Genomic DNA, 15,979 nt, shown 5'->3' with positions numbered 1-15,979 from the left:
CTGCATAAAGGTGGTATTAAAGAGGAGGGCAGAGAGAAAGACAAGAAGTCAATGATAAAGTCCGAACTGCTTATCCAGTGGTTGGAAAAAAAACATTGGGCCTTGTGATGGAACCAAAGAATGAACAATCCAAGGCAGAAGAAAAGGTCAGCAGGAAATTAATGGGGAGAGTTGAGAAAAACATTCAATTTTGTGATGAGGGTTATTGTGATGTTTTAAGGAGTGTATAGGTTATAGGTTTCTTTAATAACTGTGAAAAACCAAAGAGAATTTTGACAGCAAAGGGAAAGTTTAGAGGAGCAGAAATAGTGGTTAAGTGATGGACTTGTTTTGCTATTCATGTTTCTTGTTAGAATACAGGAGATAGGATCACGTCCTCAAATGAGGCTCGATTCTTACTGATACATTCTTCCAAAGAACCCTTTCTTCCAAAGTTGAATACTGACATAATAGATATTATGATCATGAAGAAAAGGGTTTACATGAATCACTGTCGAAGCAAGATCCTGTGACACAAAGAGAGATTTTCAAGGGCAGCATCTTCTTTTCCCCCATGGGACTCATGCTTCCATACAACATTTCTCTTCCCTAAATCCCCCAAATTATTGTACAATATCTTCCTTGGCTCCATCCCAATCTTGCTTCTCTCCATCTAATTTAGATCTAGAAAGACAAGACTCTTTTTGCTGCCTCATTTCCTTCCAGCAAGTGTCCCTTCAGCATTGTGCAACTTATCCTTGTGGAAAGTTCTCCATCTTTATCTTGAGTCACCAAAGGCTCTACTTCAGTTAATATGTCTCTGGCCTTCTCTGCTTTGAAATAGTTGATAATCAGTCTCTGTCTTCCCAAGGATGCACCCTCCCCTCATGTCCACATGCCACACATTCCTGGTTCTCCTCACACCATTCTGACTGGACAGATTTGTGTGTGTGCGTGTGAGCGTGTGTGCGTGTGTGTGTGTGTGTGTGTGTGTGTGTGTGTTCCTCTTTCTCTCTTAACTCTTCAGTGCTAATGTTTCCCATGCTAACCCATCTTCTTCTCTTCCCCCCTCAGAAGTCTTTCTCCACACTTCTGCTCCACACACAGACTGAAGATTCCCCAACTGCTGTCTCTTAGTGCAGACTCATTCTCTGAGGCTCAGACCTATGTTGACCTCTGTGCTGGGTGTGTCCCACTGGGGTGTTCAATGTATGCTGCAATTTCAGTATTTCTGAAGCCAAACTCAGCATATTCCTCTCTAAATTCTTCTTCTTCTTTTCTTCTTAAACTCAACTGTTGGTACTACCATCCACCCAGACACCCAACTATCTTTCATATCCATTTCTAACCACTGAGATTTAAAAATTCTGTCCCTAAATATTTCATGACCCAATCCTCTACCTTTAATACTGCCACCCTAACTCCTACATCACAGTTTCATTACTTTTCACGTGGACTACGTCCTAACAAACAACCTCTCATAGCTGCCCTATTGCTCTAAAACAAAAATTAGACCCTGTATTCCTCTCCTTAAATTCTTTAATGATTCAGCATCCTCTATAAGTCTACAGGATAAAGTCTAAGTTTTTTTTTAACATAAAAGGCCACATATGATCTGGCGAATCTCTTCCTTGGACATGCCTTGCTCCAAAATTCATGCTCCAGAAACACTGAGCTCCTTAGAGTAACTGAAGACTTTCATTGTGCTGTTCTCATCCTCCATGCCTGTTCTTATGCTGGTCACTCTACTTCTACCCATTTTAATACGACTAATTACCCTCCATTTTTTACCATCAGCTCAGTGACCATTTCTCCTTGAAGCCTTTCCTGACTCTTTCTTGACTGTCCCTTACCACAACCTGAAGGGGTATAACAACCTGTGAGCTTCTCTATTATGTCTCTGAAAGTGTTTTTTTTTTAATTTTTTTTTCATTATGAAATTTATTGTCAAACTGGCTTCCATACAACACCCAGTGCTCATCCCAACAGGTGCCCTCAATACTCATTACCCACCCACCCTTCCCTCCCACCCCCCATAAAGCCTCAGTTTGTTCTCAGTTTTTAGGAGTCTCTTATGTTTTGGCTCCCTCCCTCTCTAACCATTTTTTTTCTTCCCCTCCCCCATGGTCTTCTGTTAAGTTTCTCAGGATCCACATAGGAGTGAAAACATATGGAGTCTGTCCTTCTCTGTATGACTTATTTCACTTAGCACAACACTGTCCAGTTCCATCCATGTTGCTACAAAAGGCCATATTTCATTCTTTCTCATTGCCACGTAGTATTCCATTGTGTATATAAACCACAATTTCTTTATCCATTCATCAGTTGATGGGCATTTGGGCTCTTTCCATAATTTGGCTATTGTTGAGAGTGCTGCTATAAACATTGGGGTACAAGTGCCCCTATGCATCAGCACTCCTGCATCCCTTGGGTAAATTCCTAGCAGTGCTACTGCTGGGTCATAGGGTAGGTCTATTTTTAATTTTTTGAGGAACCTCCACACTGTTTTCCAGAGCGGCTGCACCAGTTTGCATTCCCACCAACAGTGCAGGAGGGTTCCCGCTTCTCCACATCCTCTCCAGCATCTATCATCTCCTGTTTTGTTCATTTTAGCCACTCTGACTGGCGTGAGGTGATATCTGGGTGCGGTTTTGATTTGTATTTCCCTGACGAGGAGCGACGTTGAGCATCTTTTCATGTGCCTGTTGGCCATCTGGATGTCTTCTTTAGAGAAGTGTCTATTCATGTTTTCTGCCCATTTCTTCACTGGGTTATTTGTCTTTCGGGTGTGGAGTTTGGTGAGCTCTTTATAGATTTTGGATACTAGCCCTTTGTCCGATATGTCATTTGCAAATATCTTTTCCCATTCCGTTGGTTGCCTTTTAGTTTTGTTGATTGTTTCCTTTGCTGTACAGAAGCTTTTTATCTTCATGAGGTCCCAATAGTTCATTTTTGCTTAAATGTTAAATAGCCATGATACTTATTGTGTTTGTACTCCACAATAGACTGTGAATACTCTGAAGACGGGCATGTCCAATTCATGTTTGTTTCCTTGGAAGACAGTTCATTGTTACAGTTCATTATTTGGTACACCTCCAAGTGTTAGAGGAATGTTGGAAAGGTTTGGAAGATCCACTGAGGAGAATGAGATAGTTGACAAAAGGTGAACCAAGGAGGAAATGGGATTTATTGAAGGCCCAATTGGAGTTATAGAGGATAATGTTGTAGTGAAGCCTTCACTCTTGTTTTGTGACTTTAAGCAAAAGATTCTTTAGCTCAGCATGGTAAAAAAGATGGTGAAGGTAACCTGGACTTGGTGATTATTCAAGGAGGAGGAAGGATTCTAGGGTGCTAGGCCAGCTACAGAGACAACCAAAGCCAGAAAGGGCTGTGGTATATTGAGAATAGGGTAGAGCCAAAAGGAATGATGAGGCAAGGAGAAAGTTGGATGAGTCTGAGAAAGCTAACACACTGGGAGAAGGAGAGGAGAGTATGGGGTGTGAAGTGGTGTGTGTGTGTGTGTGTGTGTGTGTGTGTGTGAGAGAGAGAGAGAGAGAGAGAGACAGATGAAAAACTGAGAGAAGTTACAGTCAGTGAATAGAAGTTCAAGCTGCTAGAAAAATCATCTGTGGATTCACAATCTAACAAAATAAAATAAAAATCATTCTGTCATTTAATCAATATGTTATTGTGATTAAAAATCTGTTTTCCAGCTGGTGTAACCTTTTGCAACACATTCTACAGTCAGAGAATCATACAAATTGCAGAAATAATGACAAGATAGCTTTGAGATTTAATTCATCTATCTATTTCTGGAAGCAGAGAAACCTAGTCCAATCCTCGGTTACATAGTTTTTGTCCAGCTTTCATTTTGAAATTATTTTTCCCAAAGTATGACAAATAAAAATCACTCTAGCCCCTCCTTCCTCCTGGACAGTTTCTTCATCTATTATTTTAGTATTCCGAGAACACTTACCACAGATGAAACATGTTGTCTTTAGAATTTCTTCCTTTTTCTGTTTTTCACTTCTGAGATCAGCAAAAGTATCAATGATAACACCAAAAATCAAGTTAAGAACGATGATGATAACAATGAAATAAAAAAGAAGGTCATATACCACTCGGGCAGCAAACAAGGGCTCCTGAAATAGGATATTTTAAAAGTATATCAATATATATACACATTTTCAAGGCAAGTTGATTTGGCATATTGTCTAACATGGAGAATATATTCAATTAATGTTTCCTGAATAAATACAAATGGTACTCCAAGTTGGAAAAAAAAATGACACACACTTTCTATCTTCATATTCTTTTCCTTAAGTGTCGTGAAATAAACATCACATCTGTTTCCCAGAAGCCCTTGTATTCTCTAGGACTTCTACCCCTCCCAACAATCAGACACGTACCTTTTCTTTTCTTTTCTTTTCTTTTTTTTTTTTTTACTTTTTATTTATTTTTTATTTATTTATGTATATTTTTATTTTTTTTTTCAATATATGAAATTTATTGTCAAATTGGTTTCCATACAACACCCACTGCTCATCCCAAAAGGTGCCCTCCTCACTACCCATCACCCACCCTCCCACCCCCATCAACCCTCAGTTTGTTCTCAGTTTTTAAGAGTCTCTTATGCTTTGGCTCTCTCCCACTCTAACCTTTTCTTAAAAACCACTTCCCTGTATGATTCTGCTAACTGCATTTTGGCACATTGGGACCCTATCCCAGAAGCTACACGAAAAGCAGACAAGTAGCCATTCCAAAAGTCAGTGATTAGGGAGCTGAGAAGGACTTGTCAGTTTCTAGAGTAGATTTTGTTCTTGGCCTTATAGGGTCAAGGACACACAGCTCCAGGTTACTTCTCTTTGATGGACAGTATGAAAACACACATTAGAGATTCTAATCCAGCTGTTTCATAGATGAGGCACCATTAGATGAACTGACAATATGTTACAGCTGGCCTGTTGGAGAACTGAGATTTTTTTTTTTTATGTCTCCAGCCTGGCGCTTGAGAGTTTTGTAGCTAATGAGAAAATTTTCAGCCTTGCCATTTTAATATATGAAATCATGTTAGAATTTGTTCAAATTTTATATTCATCATGGATAAATAATGGTGGCCATTACTATTCAGAGACAAAGAGTAAAATCTTCATGCCTGAGAAGACTGATAGACAAGGAGCAGCATAGTTTCTGTTATTTATGTAACAATTAACTCCTGTATGAAGTTTGTAGGCATGATCTCATTGCTGTAATACAATACACAGTTCAAATTTGGAAACTTTTCATGACATACATAGATTTTTTTAGTACATTAGCTATTTCTGTGTAATTCTAGCATACAATGAATTGGTTTTAATGGCCACCATTATACTTTGAAAACAAACTCCATGATATGGTATCCTGAAAACAAAAACAATACTGTTAATGCTAGTAAGAAGGTTTTAAAAAAAATGATTATGTTCAGGGGCGCCTGAGTGGCTCAATTGGTTAAGTGTCCAACTCCCAGTTTCAGCTCAGGTCATGATCTCACAGTTCCTGAGCTGGAGCCCCCTGTGGGGCTCAGCGCTAACAGTGTGGAGTCTGCTTAGGATTCTTTCTCCCTCTCTCTGCTCCTCCCCTGCTCGTGCTCGTGTGCTGTCTCTCTCTCTCGAAATAAATAAATAAATTATAAAAAATGATTATATTCTCCTTGAAAAAATGTTTTGTTCTCCAGCTTACATCTTTCGATGGCCTTCTCAGAACATCTCCCACGCCGCCGCCATTCCTGAGGCCCTGGTTCAAGACAGTGACAATGCACATAAGGAGCGTGTCACACGTCCTTTCAATTCCATCTTCATACTCTTCATCTGCTATGAAAACACACAAATTAAACACCGCAGCAAGCTCATGTTTTTAAATATGCTATCGTCTACTTCCGAATCTCAATTTCATTATAATTGTGCCACGACACAATTTTTTGAGATCACACAACATGCATTAAATGTTGCAGCATGTGACTGACACAGACTGAGAAGGTCACACAATGGGATTCTGAAATATTTGTCTTCTTCCATCGGTGAAAAAATCACAGGATGAAAAGTACAAAATATAAGAAAGCTAGTATGCCTTGTGCACTGTGTCGTGTGAGGAGGCTGTGGTAAGAGCTCAGGAAAACAGCTCACCCAGGAGGCAAAGATATTGCAGGTGAAGGGACATGTGAAGGCAGTTACATGGGCGTGGCTTCAAATTCTACTCTGTCCCAGTACTGAGACTTCAGCAGTCACTTGACCTCAATATCCTCATCTATAAAATGGGGAGGTCTGATTAAGGGTGAAACCCTTCAGAACCTTATATTTAGGATATGTAAAACACTGCACAGAGATTAGCATACACCTAGTAGGTGCTTAAAAATTAGAGCAGATATTATTTCATTACTTTAGCTAAGCATCTAAGCTATTTTATTTATATATTTTTTTATTTTAGAGAGAGAGAGATAGTGTACACACACACACGTACACACACACGAGTGGAGGAGGGGGAGGGAGAGAAGGGGAGACAGAATCTTAAGCAGGCTCCATGCTCAGTGTGGAGGCTGATGCAGGGCTCGATCTCACAACCTGAGCCAAAACCAAGAGTTGGATGCTTAACTGACTGAGCTACCCAGGTGCCCCTAAGCTCTTTTAATGTTGAGCATTGAGCTATGGACAAGAATCACAATGTATTTATGTGAACAATTTATTACATGGGAATGTACTTATGTGAAAATATTTAGGAAGAGATGGGGAGACAGAAAAGATACAATGTGACAGAAAAATTCCTGGTCTTATTTTGTTTAAAGGTAAAGTTACCAGACTTGGTAATTATTTCCCAGGCATTTAAAATAGTGAAAAGTTCATACTGAATTGGATATTAGAATCAGGATTTTCTAATATTGGTAAGTGAGCAGAAACGTATTTTTCTTGTTACAAGGTTAAAGAACCATAAAGGCATTGACTTTTGGACTTGTGTGGCCACAGTGTGTATGTCAAAGCAGGAGTATAGAAACAACCAGAGGAAAAAAAAAAGAAAGAAAGTCTAATTTTGTCTACATGATCCAACCAACAGCTTGTTTGGTACTTTGTTATAAAAAGCCTGATCTTCCTCTTGTGAACTGACTTTAACTTCACATGGATAGGGGATCCCAATACTTTCACCTTATTCAGAGCTGTTTCTTTTTAAAACATAAACATATACCTCGAGTGGAAAGCTGAAGTCAGAGATGGGCAAGTATCAAGCTCAGCTTCAAAGCCAGCAGCAGATTCTGAGCCAGACCACTTGCCTTAGAGGTGAGACTTGAGGCACATTCTGATTGAGAAAGTAGAAGAAATAAAACTGCTTTTGGAGGAAGGAGAAATGGGGAAGAGGTGAGGCTCGCAGGGGCAGCAGCGCAGAGGAAGAGACGAATCAGACAGAGAAATCTCAGCGTGCAACATGCTAGTTAGGTCTCTGACACCTGAAGGTGGGTTCTAATGTGATAGCTAGGAAGACCATAAAGAAAACTGGTTAGAAACGCATGAGAGGGGGGCACCTGGGTGGCCTCTTCACCTAAGTGTCCAAATCTGGATTCCAGCTTGGATCAGGATCTCATGGTTTGTGAGAATGAGTATCAGGCTCTGTGCTCACAGCATGGAACCTGCTTGGGATTCTCTCTCTCCCTCTCTCTCTGCCAATCCCCTGCTCTCTCTCTCTCCACTCTTTCTCAAAATAAGTAAATAAACATGAGAAAAAAAAAAAGAAATGTATAAGGGAATTAAAGGAATTTTAAAAAGAGAAACACGGTTTTCCAGTAATGAGGTCATATGGAATAGGTCTATATGCTACTTTGCTATGGTTAGACTTTCAATCAAAGCAACCTTATATTTAGTGGAGGGATCTGGGTTCATATATTTAATCAGAAACTACCTGGTCATGTCACATAAGTGCTTACTAATGACTTAATATGTGCCAGATTGGTCAGTACATAGAAGCCACATGAAAGTCCTCCCATCTCTCCCCAAGAATTTAAGAATGAGGTTGTTCATTCTGTCACAAGTGAGCTAGTAAAATACACACACAATTCACATGATTAGCCATTGTGAAATAAAATTCATCGGCTGCAAATATATATAATGAGAGTACTGACCTTCTGTGTGGCATATAAACAGGGGGAGAATGCCCAGGTCAGGTCAATGACAACAATTGATATTCACTCTATAATATCCGGTGCAGAGCCATGCTAGTTTTATATAGCAGCCTCCAAGAGCTTGGTTTTAATAAGGCTCTATCTTTGTGAGATGGATTTATTCACAATATGTTAAGCCAAGTTCCCAGGCCTTCAGGCTGAAAGCCAGGCCCTGAGTCATAGTAAATTCACCTAAGTAAATGCCACCTTGTGGAGACCTACCTACATAACCACCTTGCCTTCTCTATGCCAAACCTGCCTCATCTCACTACCTCAACAGACCCTGTGCTAGGTGCCGGGTATACAGGTGGGGAGAGCAGAGTGTGGGGATCCCTAGGAGATTTGTGGCTTCCTAGGAAAGATGGGTCAGCAGGTGAACAAAGACAATGCAATGTGCAGGCAGGGTGGTATGCATCTCACAGGATGGGGGGCATTGGGGACAGCATCTTGAAGGAGGTGGCACCTGAGTTGAATATTGAAAGAGATATTGCCTGGCTAGTAATATCAGCAAAGTAAGACATTCCAGGCAGAGAAAGTGGGATGAGCAAAGGTCAACAGGCATGAATGCATATGAGGTGCTTTTGGAACCGCAGGTGTATTGTAATGACCGGGCCTTTGGTGCATGTAGACAAGTGTGAGAAGAAAAACAGGAAGGGGCCTGTTTATTATGGAGAGACTCACACACTCAGATAAAGGGTTTCAACTTTATCTGAAAGCCAAGAGGAGCCACTGGAGAACTTTAAATAGGGGCAAGGTGGTTTACCAACTAGCTGATGAAACAGTATGAGATAGAATATTTACTTAAATAATAAGGCAAATTCACATGTGTTTAAAGTGATACAAAGAAATCAGAATAGAGAAAGAACACTTAATACTAGGGATAATGAGAGGGGAGTCCCTCTAATGACTGTAGCCTCTGAGTTTGCCTTGAATATTCAATGGATTAAAACAGTAGCAGAGAGGCATTCACATGGTACGGCCACAGAGCCCAAGAGGTAGAAAAACATTCACCTATATGATGAAGATAGAAGATCAAATAAACCAGTATGTAGAGGAGTGGAAGATAATTCTGGGGAGAGAAACTGGGGGCTCTCTGTGAGTTTGGGTTTTATTTGGCAGGCAATGGAGTATCATGAAAATCATGCATTGGGGTAGGGGAAAATATACCCAAAGCAGTGATTTCTGGTAAGCAGTCTAGTGGTGATACAGTAGGTGAATTGAAGAGAAGAGAATGCCTGGAGGTAGAAAGACCAGATAGGAGGCATAATGTGTGATGAACCTCAACAGGGTGATGGCCATGAGAATGAAAAGTATGGATGAACAGGAGGCGTCATGACCCTAGGCATGAGGGAGAAGGCAATGTTACACATCCTACTGAAGCTTCCAGCCAGAGCTTACTTGGGAATGGATGGTCCCATTAAACCACAGAAATTGACAACTGAGAAGGGGGAGCTGGATGTAAGGTGTTATGATGAAGACAAAGAAAGAATTTCAGATGATTTCTGTGTGTGTAGATGAGAAGATGAGCAAACATTTTAAAATTTGTTAAATGTTTATTTTTGAGAGAGAGACACAGAGCACAAGCAGGAGAGGGTCAGAGAAAGATGGAGACACAGAATCCGAAGCAGGCTCCAGGATCTGAGCTGTCAGCATAGAGCCTGACGTGGGGCTCAAACCCAGGAATTGCAAGATCATGACCTAAGCCGAAGTCGGATGCTTAACCGACCAAGCCAATCAGGCACCCCAGAAAACATTTTTAAAAGCTACAGAGCACAAGACAGCTGGGAGAGTAATGTGACCTTAAATTCAGGAAGAAAATAACTTAAAGATGGAGAAGGCACAAAAAAGTGTAAAAATTACAGAAGAGTCAAGGGCAATGAGAAGCAAGAAAAGGTCGATGGATTGAACATTTAGGTCATCAGGAAACAACGGGAAGATGGTAGACAGTGAAACAGAAGACGACTGATGCAGAAATCAAGGAGAGAGGGTAGGTCAATTGTTTTATAGGAAACTTTGGTCCTGAAAGGAAGGAGATGGATTAGTTTGTGGGGATAACAGAGAGCAGAGGAAGGTTCAAGCAGATGGTAGCAAGGAGATTTCAAATGCAAGAACAATAATCTAGCTAATGGTGGCGAGGGGGTAATGATGAAAACAGGCATATAACGCTTATAACAGAAGCGACAGCACAGGGGCACCTGCGTAGCTCAGCCAGTTAAGCATTCAACTCTTGATTTTGGCTCAGGTCATGATCTCACAGGTTTGAGCCCCATGTTGAGCTCTGTGCTGGCAGTGCAGAGCCTGCTTGAGATTCTCTCTCCCTCTCCTTCTGCCCCTCCCCTGTTCTAAATAAATGGATAGATACACAGAGAGATAGATAAATAAATAAATAAATAAATAAATAAATAAATAAATAGGCTTTATGGAAAAAAAACAGTGACAACATATGCTTGTGTACAGGCAAAAGTAAAGAATTCATGGAAATAGATGGGCCATGTGGACACACTTAAAAAAACTAAATATATACCTGTAAGAAACTGAGGACACACTTGGCACATGGGGGGTAACAAATGTAGGTATCATAATTTCATTATTGGTGATAGAGGGCTACAAAATCTTATACAAAGTTATAGTTTTAATATAACAAACTTGATACTTGAACAATATGGGGTTAAATTATCCTCCTTTTCAGTTGAGTATTAGTAAAATAAAGTGGTTTTTCTTAATTCATAAAAGAAATTGAAGTGTTTTATATGAAGAAATGAATAAAAATATATTCGATTGGCTCCGATCCGAGGTGTTAATCTATAAATTTTTTCAAATATTGGGCATGCTTGAATTAAGAGCTGTTAATAAGACTATTTTTTTCTGTTTTAATAATTAAATTATCCATTTTTAATGATTTTTTAGAAACAACAGATTATCACCGAGATATATATCTGAAAGCCTGAGTGCAATTGAAAATTTCTTGTTTGTTAGTTTTAAACTTTAACTACAATCGCTTCATTATGGAAATTCTTTTTTTAAAAATTTTAACTAGAAAGAGAGACTTAAAACGCGGGGCCCCCAGTGGGAAGCCAAGACGTAGACTGGCACTAAGGCTGATCGGTTTCTGCTATTCCTCAGTCTTTTTCATTAAAGTAAAATACCAAAACATGTTACATTTGAATTACTCATTAGTGTGAGAAATCTGTGAACTTCCTCCCTTTTCTGTATATTCAAATGACCTTTCCTTGGAAAATAATTGTAACTGTGTTTTGTAAATTGCCTAAAAAAGCCCTAACCTTTCTAGAAAATCAGTTATTAAATTTTTCTGGTGTTTCTTTGGTGATTATATTTGTCTAAGAATTCAGGTAGGTCTGCAGCAAATGAAATAAAAGTTCTTTTTATTTTTTTTTCCAACCACAGTTGGTTGCCAGTTACCGTGCGAATGTGCGGCTCCTGGGACAATGACCCTACCGGCATCTGCTGGAGCTTCCTCGGGGACCGGCCGCTGGGCTTCCCAGTCACCACAAGGCTTGTTATTCTGCTACTGTGTATGTGTCTGGGCCTTTTGTAACACGGACCTGCTGTCCACAAGGTAACAAACCAAGGCTGTCACAAATGCACACTAGGGTTTGCAAATTAAAATTTAATTCTGATCGTAGACGTAGAAAAGTTATTTTTAAATCTCAGTGGCACATGGTGCACAGCAAACACCAGGTTCTGGCTTTTATTCACTTCTGCAGTAAATACATGTGGCCAAGGGCTAGAGGATCAAATCTGTGGACTTTTCAGCCCAATGAATTTTATCACTTAACCGTGCCAAACGCAAAACGGGCACAGGGGAAAGAGTAGACACAGGCATTCCTGCAGTTTTAAAGACTGATTTAGGAATGATTGCCATCAGCTCTGGATCCCAACAGTGTTCCTGTCACCCTCTGGGGCTGACATTCCTCTGCTGTCCTCATCTCCATTCTCTGGGAGCTTCCCTGCAAAATCATACCTGCCTTTCCCTGCTCCCAGTGCAGGTGGAGCTTAAATAAATGGACACTTTGCTTCTGGCATAATAAGCCAGGAAGAATTGTCCTCATCTGTCTATCCAGAAAAGGGAAGTTCTCTTCTTTGGGTAATATATGAGGTGAGTCACAGGTTGTAGAGGTTTTTATGAGAAGCCTTTTATGAGTTTGTATTCAGAGTTGTAAATCAATATCCAAATGGACTTTGTGATGGAACAGAGTTTCTCAACCTCAACACCATTCATATTTTGGGCTGGATGGTTCTTTGCTGAGGGGGGCTGTCCTATGCATTGTAGGATGTTTAGCAGAATCGCTGGCCTCTATTCATCAGACGCCCCTAGCATTCCTCCCAGTTAATCCTTTAACTAGAAGACAATAAAACTTAGAAGACTGGAGGACAGGCCCTGGAACTGGAGGTCTAGCTTAGTCTACAAGCTATTGTGACCTTACTTAAAGTTTGTGTCCTTCAGTGTTTTTACGTATAATGTGAGGATAATTAAGAGCATCTATCTACACCCTTGACATGCCTCAGGGTCCTCACCCATGCTGTTCCCTGTGCCTAGAATGTACTTGCACTACCTCTTGGTGTGATTGGCTCCTTTTCATGCTCCACGTCTCAATTTAAATAATCCCTCCTCAGAAAGGCCTTTCTGTTTGCTCTACCAAACTCTCTTGTGATTATCTATCATAGCACTGCTTGTAGGACTCACCATATTTTATGACTTTTTATGCCTCCCCCCTCAGTGTTTTATAAGTTCCATAAGGACTAGGATCATGTTTGTCTATTCAATACTATGTCTTGAACACCTAACATGGTGGCTGGCCAGTAGTACAGGCTCAACAAGTATTGCTATATGAAGGAATAAATAAGTTTTATAATTATAATAATTAATTGATTATTAAGGTTTTATTAATTATTAATAATTCTATATATAAATATATAGAATTCTATATATAAATATATAGAATTATTAATTATATATAATTAATAATATCATCATCATGTGTACTGAATCGACTTAATGAATTTCTGGTTTTACAAAAATATTCACTTCACTTTTTTTTAAAACGTTAAGATCAAAATGTCACAATTAGTAACAGCACATAAAACAATTACAGTAGAATGCCTGGTTGGTTATCAATAACAATTGTATAAAGCCTAAAATTTGTAAGATTGTACAGAGCTGGGCAACCACGTCCTGGGACATGCTCACAGCACAGAAGACCGGGAAGATCTCACTCCAGGACAAGAGCCTCTGGCAGCTATTTCCCCGAGTCTTAGGAGCTTCTGGCTCCCATGCTGGGGATGAGCATCACTAGCTCAGCCACTGTGCTGGGCCCCTGGGTCTGCCGTCTTTATGGTCTCTGGCAGGAAGAATGCTGGCTTTGTGTTTGGTTCACTGGCAAAGTAATATTCTTTTCTTAAAATCAAACTACAGGTAACGTATATTTGCTTTAAAATAAAGGAAATAATTGTAAGGTAATATTCAGAGACAGAAGAGCAAGGCAGGAATTGAGTCACTATATACTTGGGACACTGTTGTTAGAATATTTGTGCTAAAAAGAAAGTAAAATTTTTAACCTATTATTTTTCACACTGTTAAGGAGAAAGAAGGCTGTATTGAAAAGAAGATAACAAGTTCTAGTGACAATAGATTGAAGTTCAAGATGGGGTAAAGATCCTAAGAGCTATTTAGTTTTACACAGCTACTTAAACTATGCCCAAGTTTTTAAAATAGCTATGATATTTCTTTTTAAATCATGAATAATAAGAAGAGAGGAGCATTTATAGACCTGAATTTGAGATTGTGATAGATTCAGCAAACTGCTGACAAATAGGCCTGATGCTGATCCCCAAGATAACATACCAAAATGGATCATTGAAAGGATGGTGTGGGAAGAAGGAGGCATCAAGAGAAACCAGCATGGGTTCACACTCACCTCAAATTGGGGATGTGACAGACATGTGTCTGGGATTTGGCAAGGAGACTCTGAGGAGTCCCATGATTTTTCTTTTAAAGATAGAGAAACATGGGCTCACTGATAGTTTATTTAAGACAGAGTTCTCTGTGGCTGAAGAATTGCACCGAACATGACTATGTCAGTCTGAAAGCATGTTTCTAGTAGCATGCTAAAGATTTTGAGCTTAGCACTGTCCTATGTAACATTTCTAGCACTTTTAATGAAAATCTTCCTTTGCAGAGGTGGGCAATTTTGTTTTTCAAAGAGGCAGATGGGAAATGTTATAGGCTTTGTGGGTGACATAAAGCCTCCATTGCATCTTTTTCTTTAAAGAAAATACTTTTTAAAAATGTTACAACTAGTCCTAGCCCAAGGACTGTGCAAAAACAGGTGGCAAATCAGATTTCCCCGCGGGCCATAGTTTGCCAATCCCTGTTCTACAGCTTATCAACTTGAGGATGACATAAGAGAGAATGAGCATATTGCTTAACAGAATCAGGATCCATAAAGATATCATGAGCCCTGTGACAGGTTAGAACTAGAAGGTGCTGGAAACCTAGAGTTCAACCAGGCAAAACAACTCCTTGTCTATTTCCAGGACAAACTGAGATGGCCTTGGATTAGCTGTGGCAGAAATAAGTAAAAATAAATGCACCGTTTTATGCTTGAAATTCCAAACTCCCAATTACATGAGTACAGGATAGACATTTATGGCTTAACAGCTGAACCAGTGAAGAATGGCATGTTAGCCAAGAGTCAGCCAAATCTGGGTCAAGGGTATGGTGTGATTCCCAATTCCACTATCCAGAATAAGATAACACCACTCAGCTTCTTGCCTTGGAGTGTTACATCAAAAGTCACTGCTGTAATATGTAGGGAAGGCTGAGGAAATTGGAAATGTTTAGACTGGAGGATGCATGTACCAGGATTTTAGAAATTGCAGAGCACAGTAAAGCTACACAAGCATGGAATGAGCTGGTTTGTTGTTTGGGAGCCTTAGCCCAGTAGCCAGGACTTAGGGGAGGAAAGAAGCCTGGGAGGCAGTTGCTCACAGTTCCTTTGACTACTGAGACATTAGGATGGAATGTACATGTGTTTATTTCTCCCCTTAGGTCATAAAGGTTGAAATGTTTCATTCGCCAAAGGGCATATCCATTTCTCCTCATGCAACAATCCAACATCTCAAGGAAAAAGGCAATTTAGGAAAGAAGCCCCTATCATTATGATCAGAGAAACAGTGTGCTCCCAGATGGAAAAGGGGGACTCTGTCCTCACACTGTGCTTAACTCTTCCTTCCATCATCTCCCCTGAGTCCACTGTTGCCTTTCATAGATGTAATACAGACTGGATCCACTCCTTTTTTATATATAAAACTCTTCAAATATTTAAAGATATATACTCCCTAAATCACTGCTGCTTCTGGAAAGAGATCACTAATTCCTTCTACAGTTCATTAAATTTCACATATGCCATACTTTCCAAACCATTGAGAACAATTTAGAGTTTCAAAAATTCTTTTTATGAGCATGGTTCCCATTTGCTCCTTTGGAAGCAAGGAAAGTATCATATTCTCTCTGTCTGTCTGTCTGGTCCCTCACCCCCTCCCACTCTGGGCAAACCATGTGAACAAAGTCCAGGAAATTTGCATAACATATCTAAGACAGAGAGCTAGAAAGTGGGAAGTCCAGGATTATACCAAGTCTTTTGAGTTCCAAGCCTGTGTGTTTCCAGATTCTCTGTTAAAGGCTATACATTTAAAAGGGTGTCAAGTGTGGTATGGGTTTGCAATTTGGTAATAGTATTTTTAGCAGCAGGTACCACAAGGTAAATCTGATAAATCCTCAAGAATAGGAATAATATAAGC

General features: G+C 39.8%; 1 protein-coding gene across 4 annotated transcripts in view; it reads right to left on the bottom strand.

The window, feature by feature from the left end:
* The window catches only part of ITPR2 (inositol 1,4,5-trisphosphate receptor type 2), a 493,421-nt gene that overhangs the window by 59,499 nt on the left and 417,943 nt on the right, over positions 1 to 15,979 (bottom strand). For 3 of the 4 annotated variants that reach the window (XM_058743294.1, XM_058743296.1, XM_058743297.1), the window contains 2 exons: positions 5,698 to 5,828; positions 3,956 to 4,121 (listed from right to left, as the gene is read on the bottom strand). In XM_058743294.1, coding sequence (XP_058599277.1) covers positions 3,956 to 4,121; positions 5,698 to 5,828 — 297 coding nt within the window. The remainder of the gene's footprint in view (positions 1 to 3,955; positions 4,122 to 5,697; positions 5,829 to 15,979) is intronic. The other variant, XM_058743295.1, reaches the window with a different exon arrangement.

This window comes from Neofelis nebulosa, chromosome 8, assembly GCF_028018385.1.
Source record: "Neofelis nebulosa isolate mNeoNeb1 chromosome 8, mNeoNeb1.pri, whole genome shotgun sequence".
Lineage (NCBI taxonomy): Eukaryota > Metazoa > Chordata > Mammalia > Carnivora > Felidae > Neofelis > Neofelis nebulosa.
Note: the sequence above shows the minus strand (reverse complement) of the source record. Positions and strands in the feature narration are given on the sequence as shown.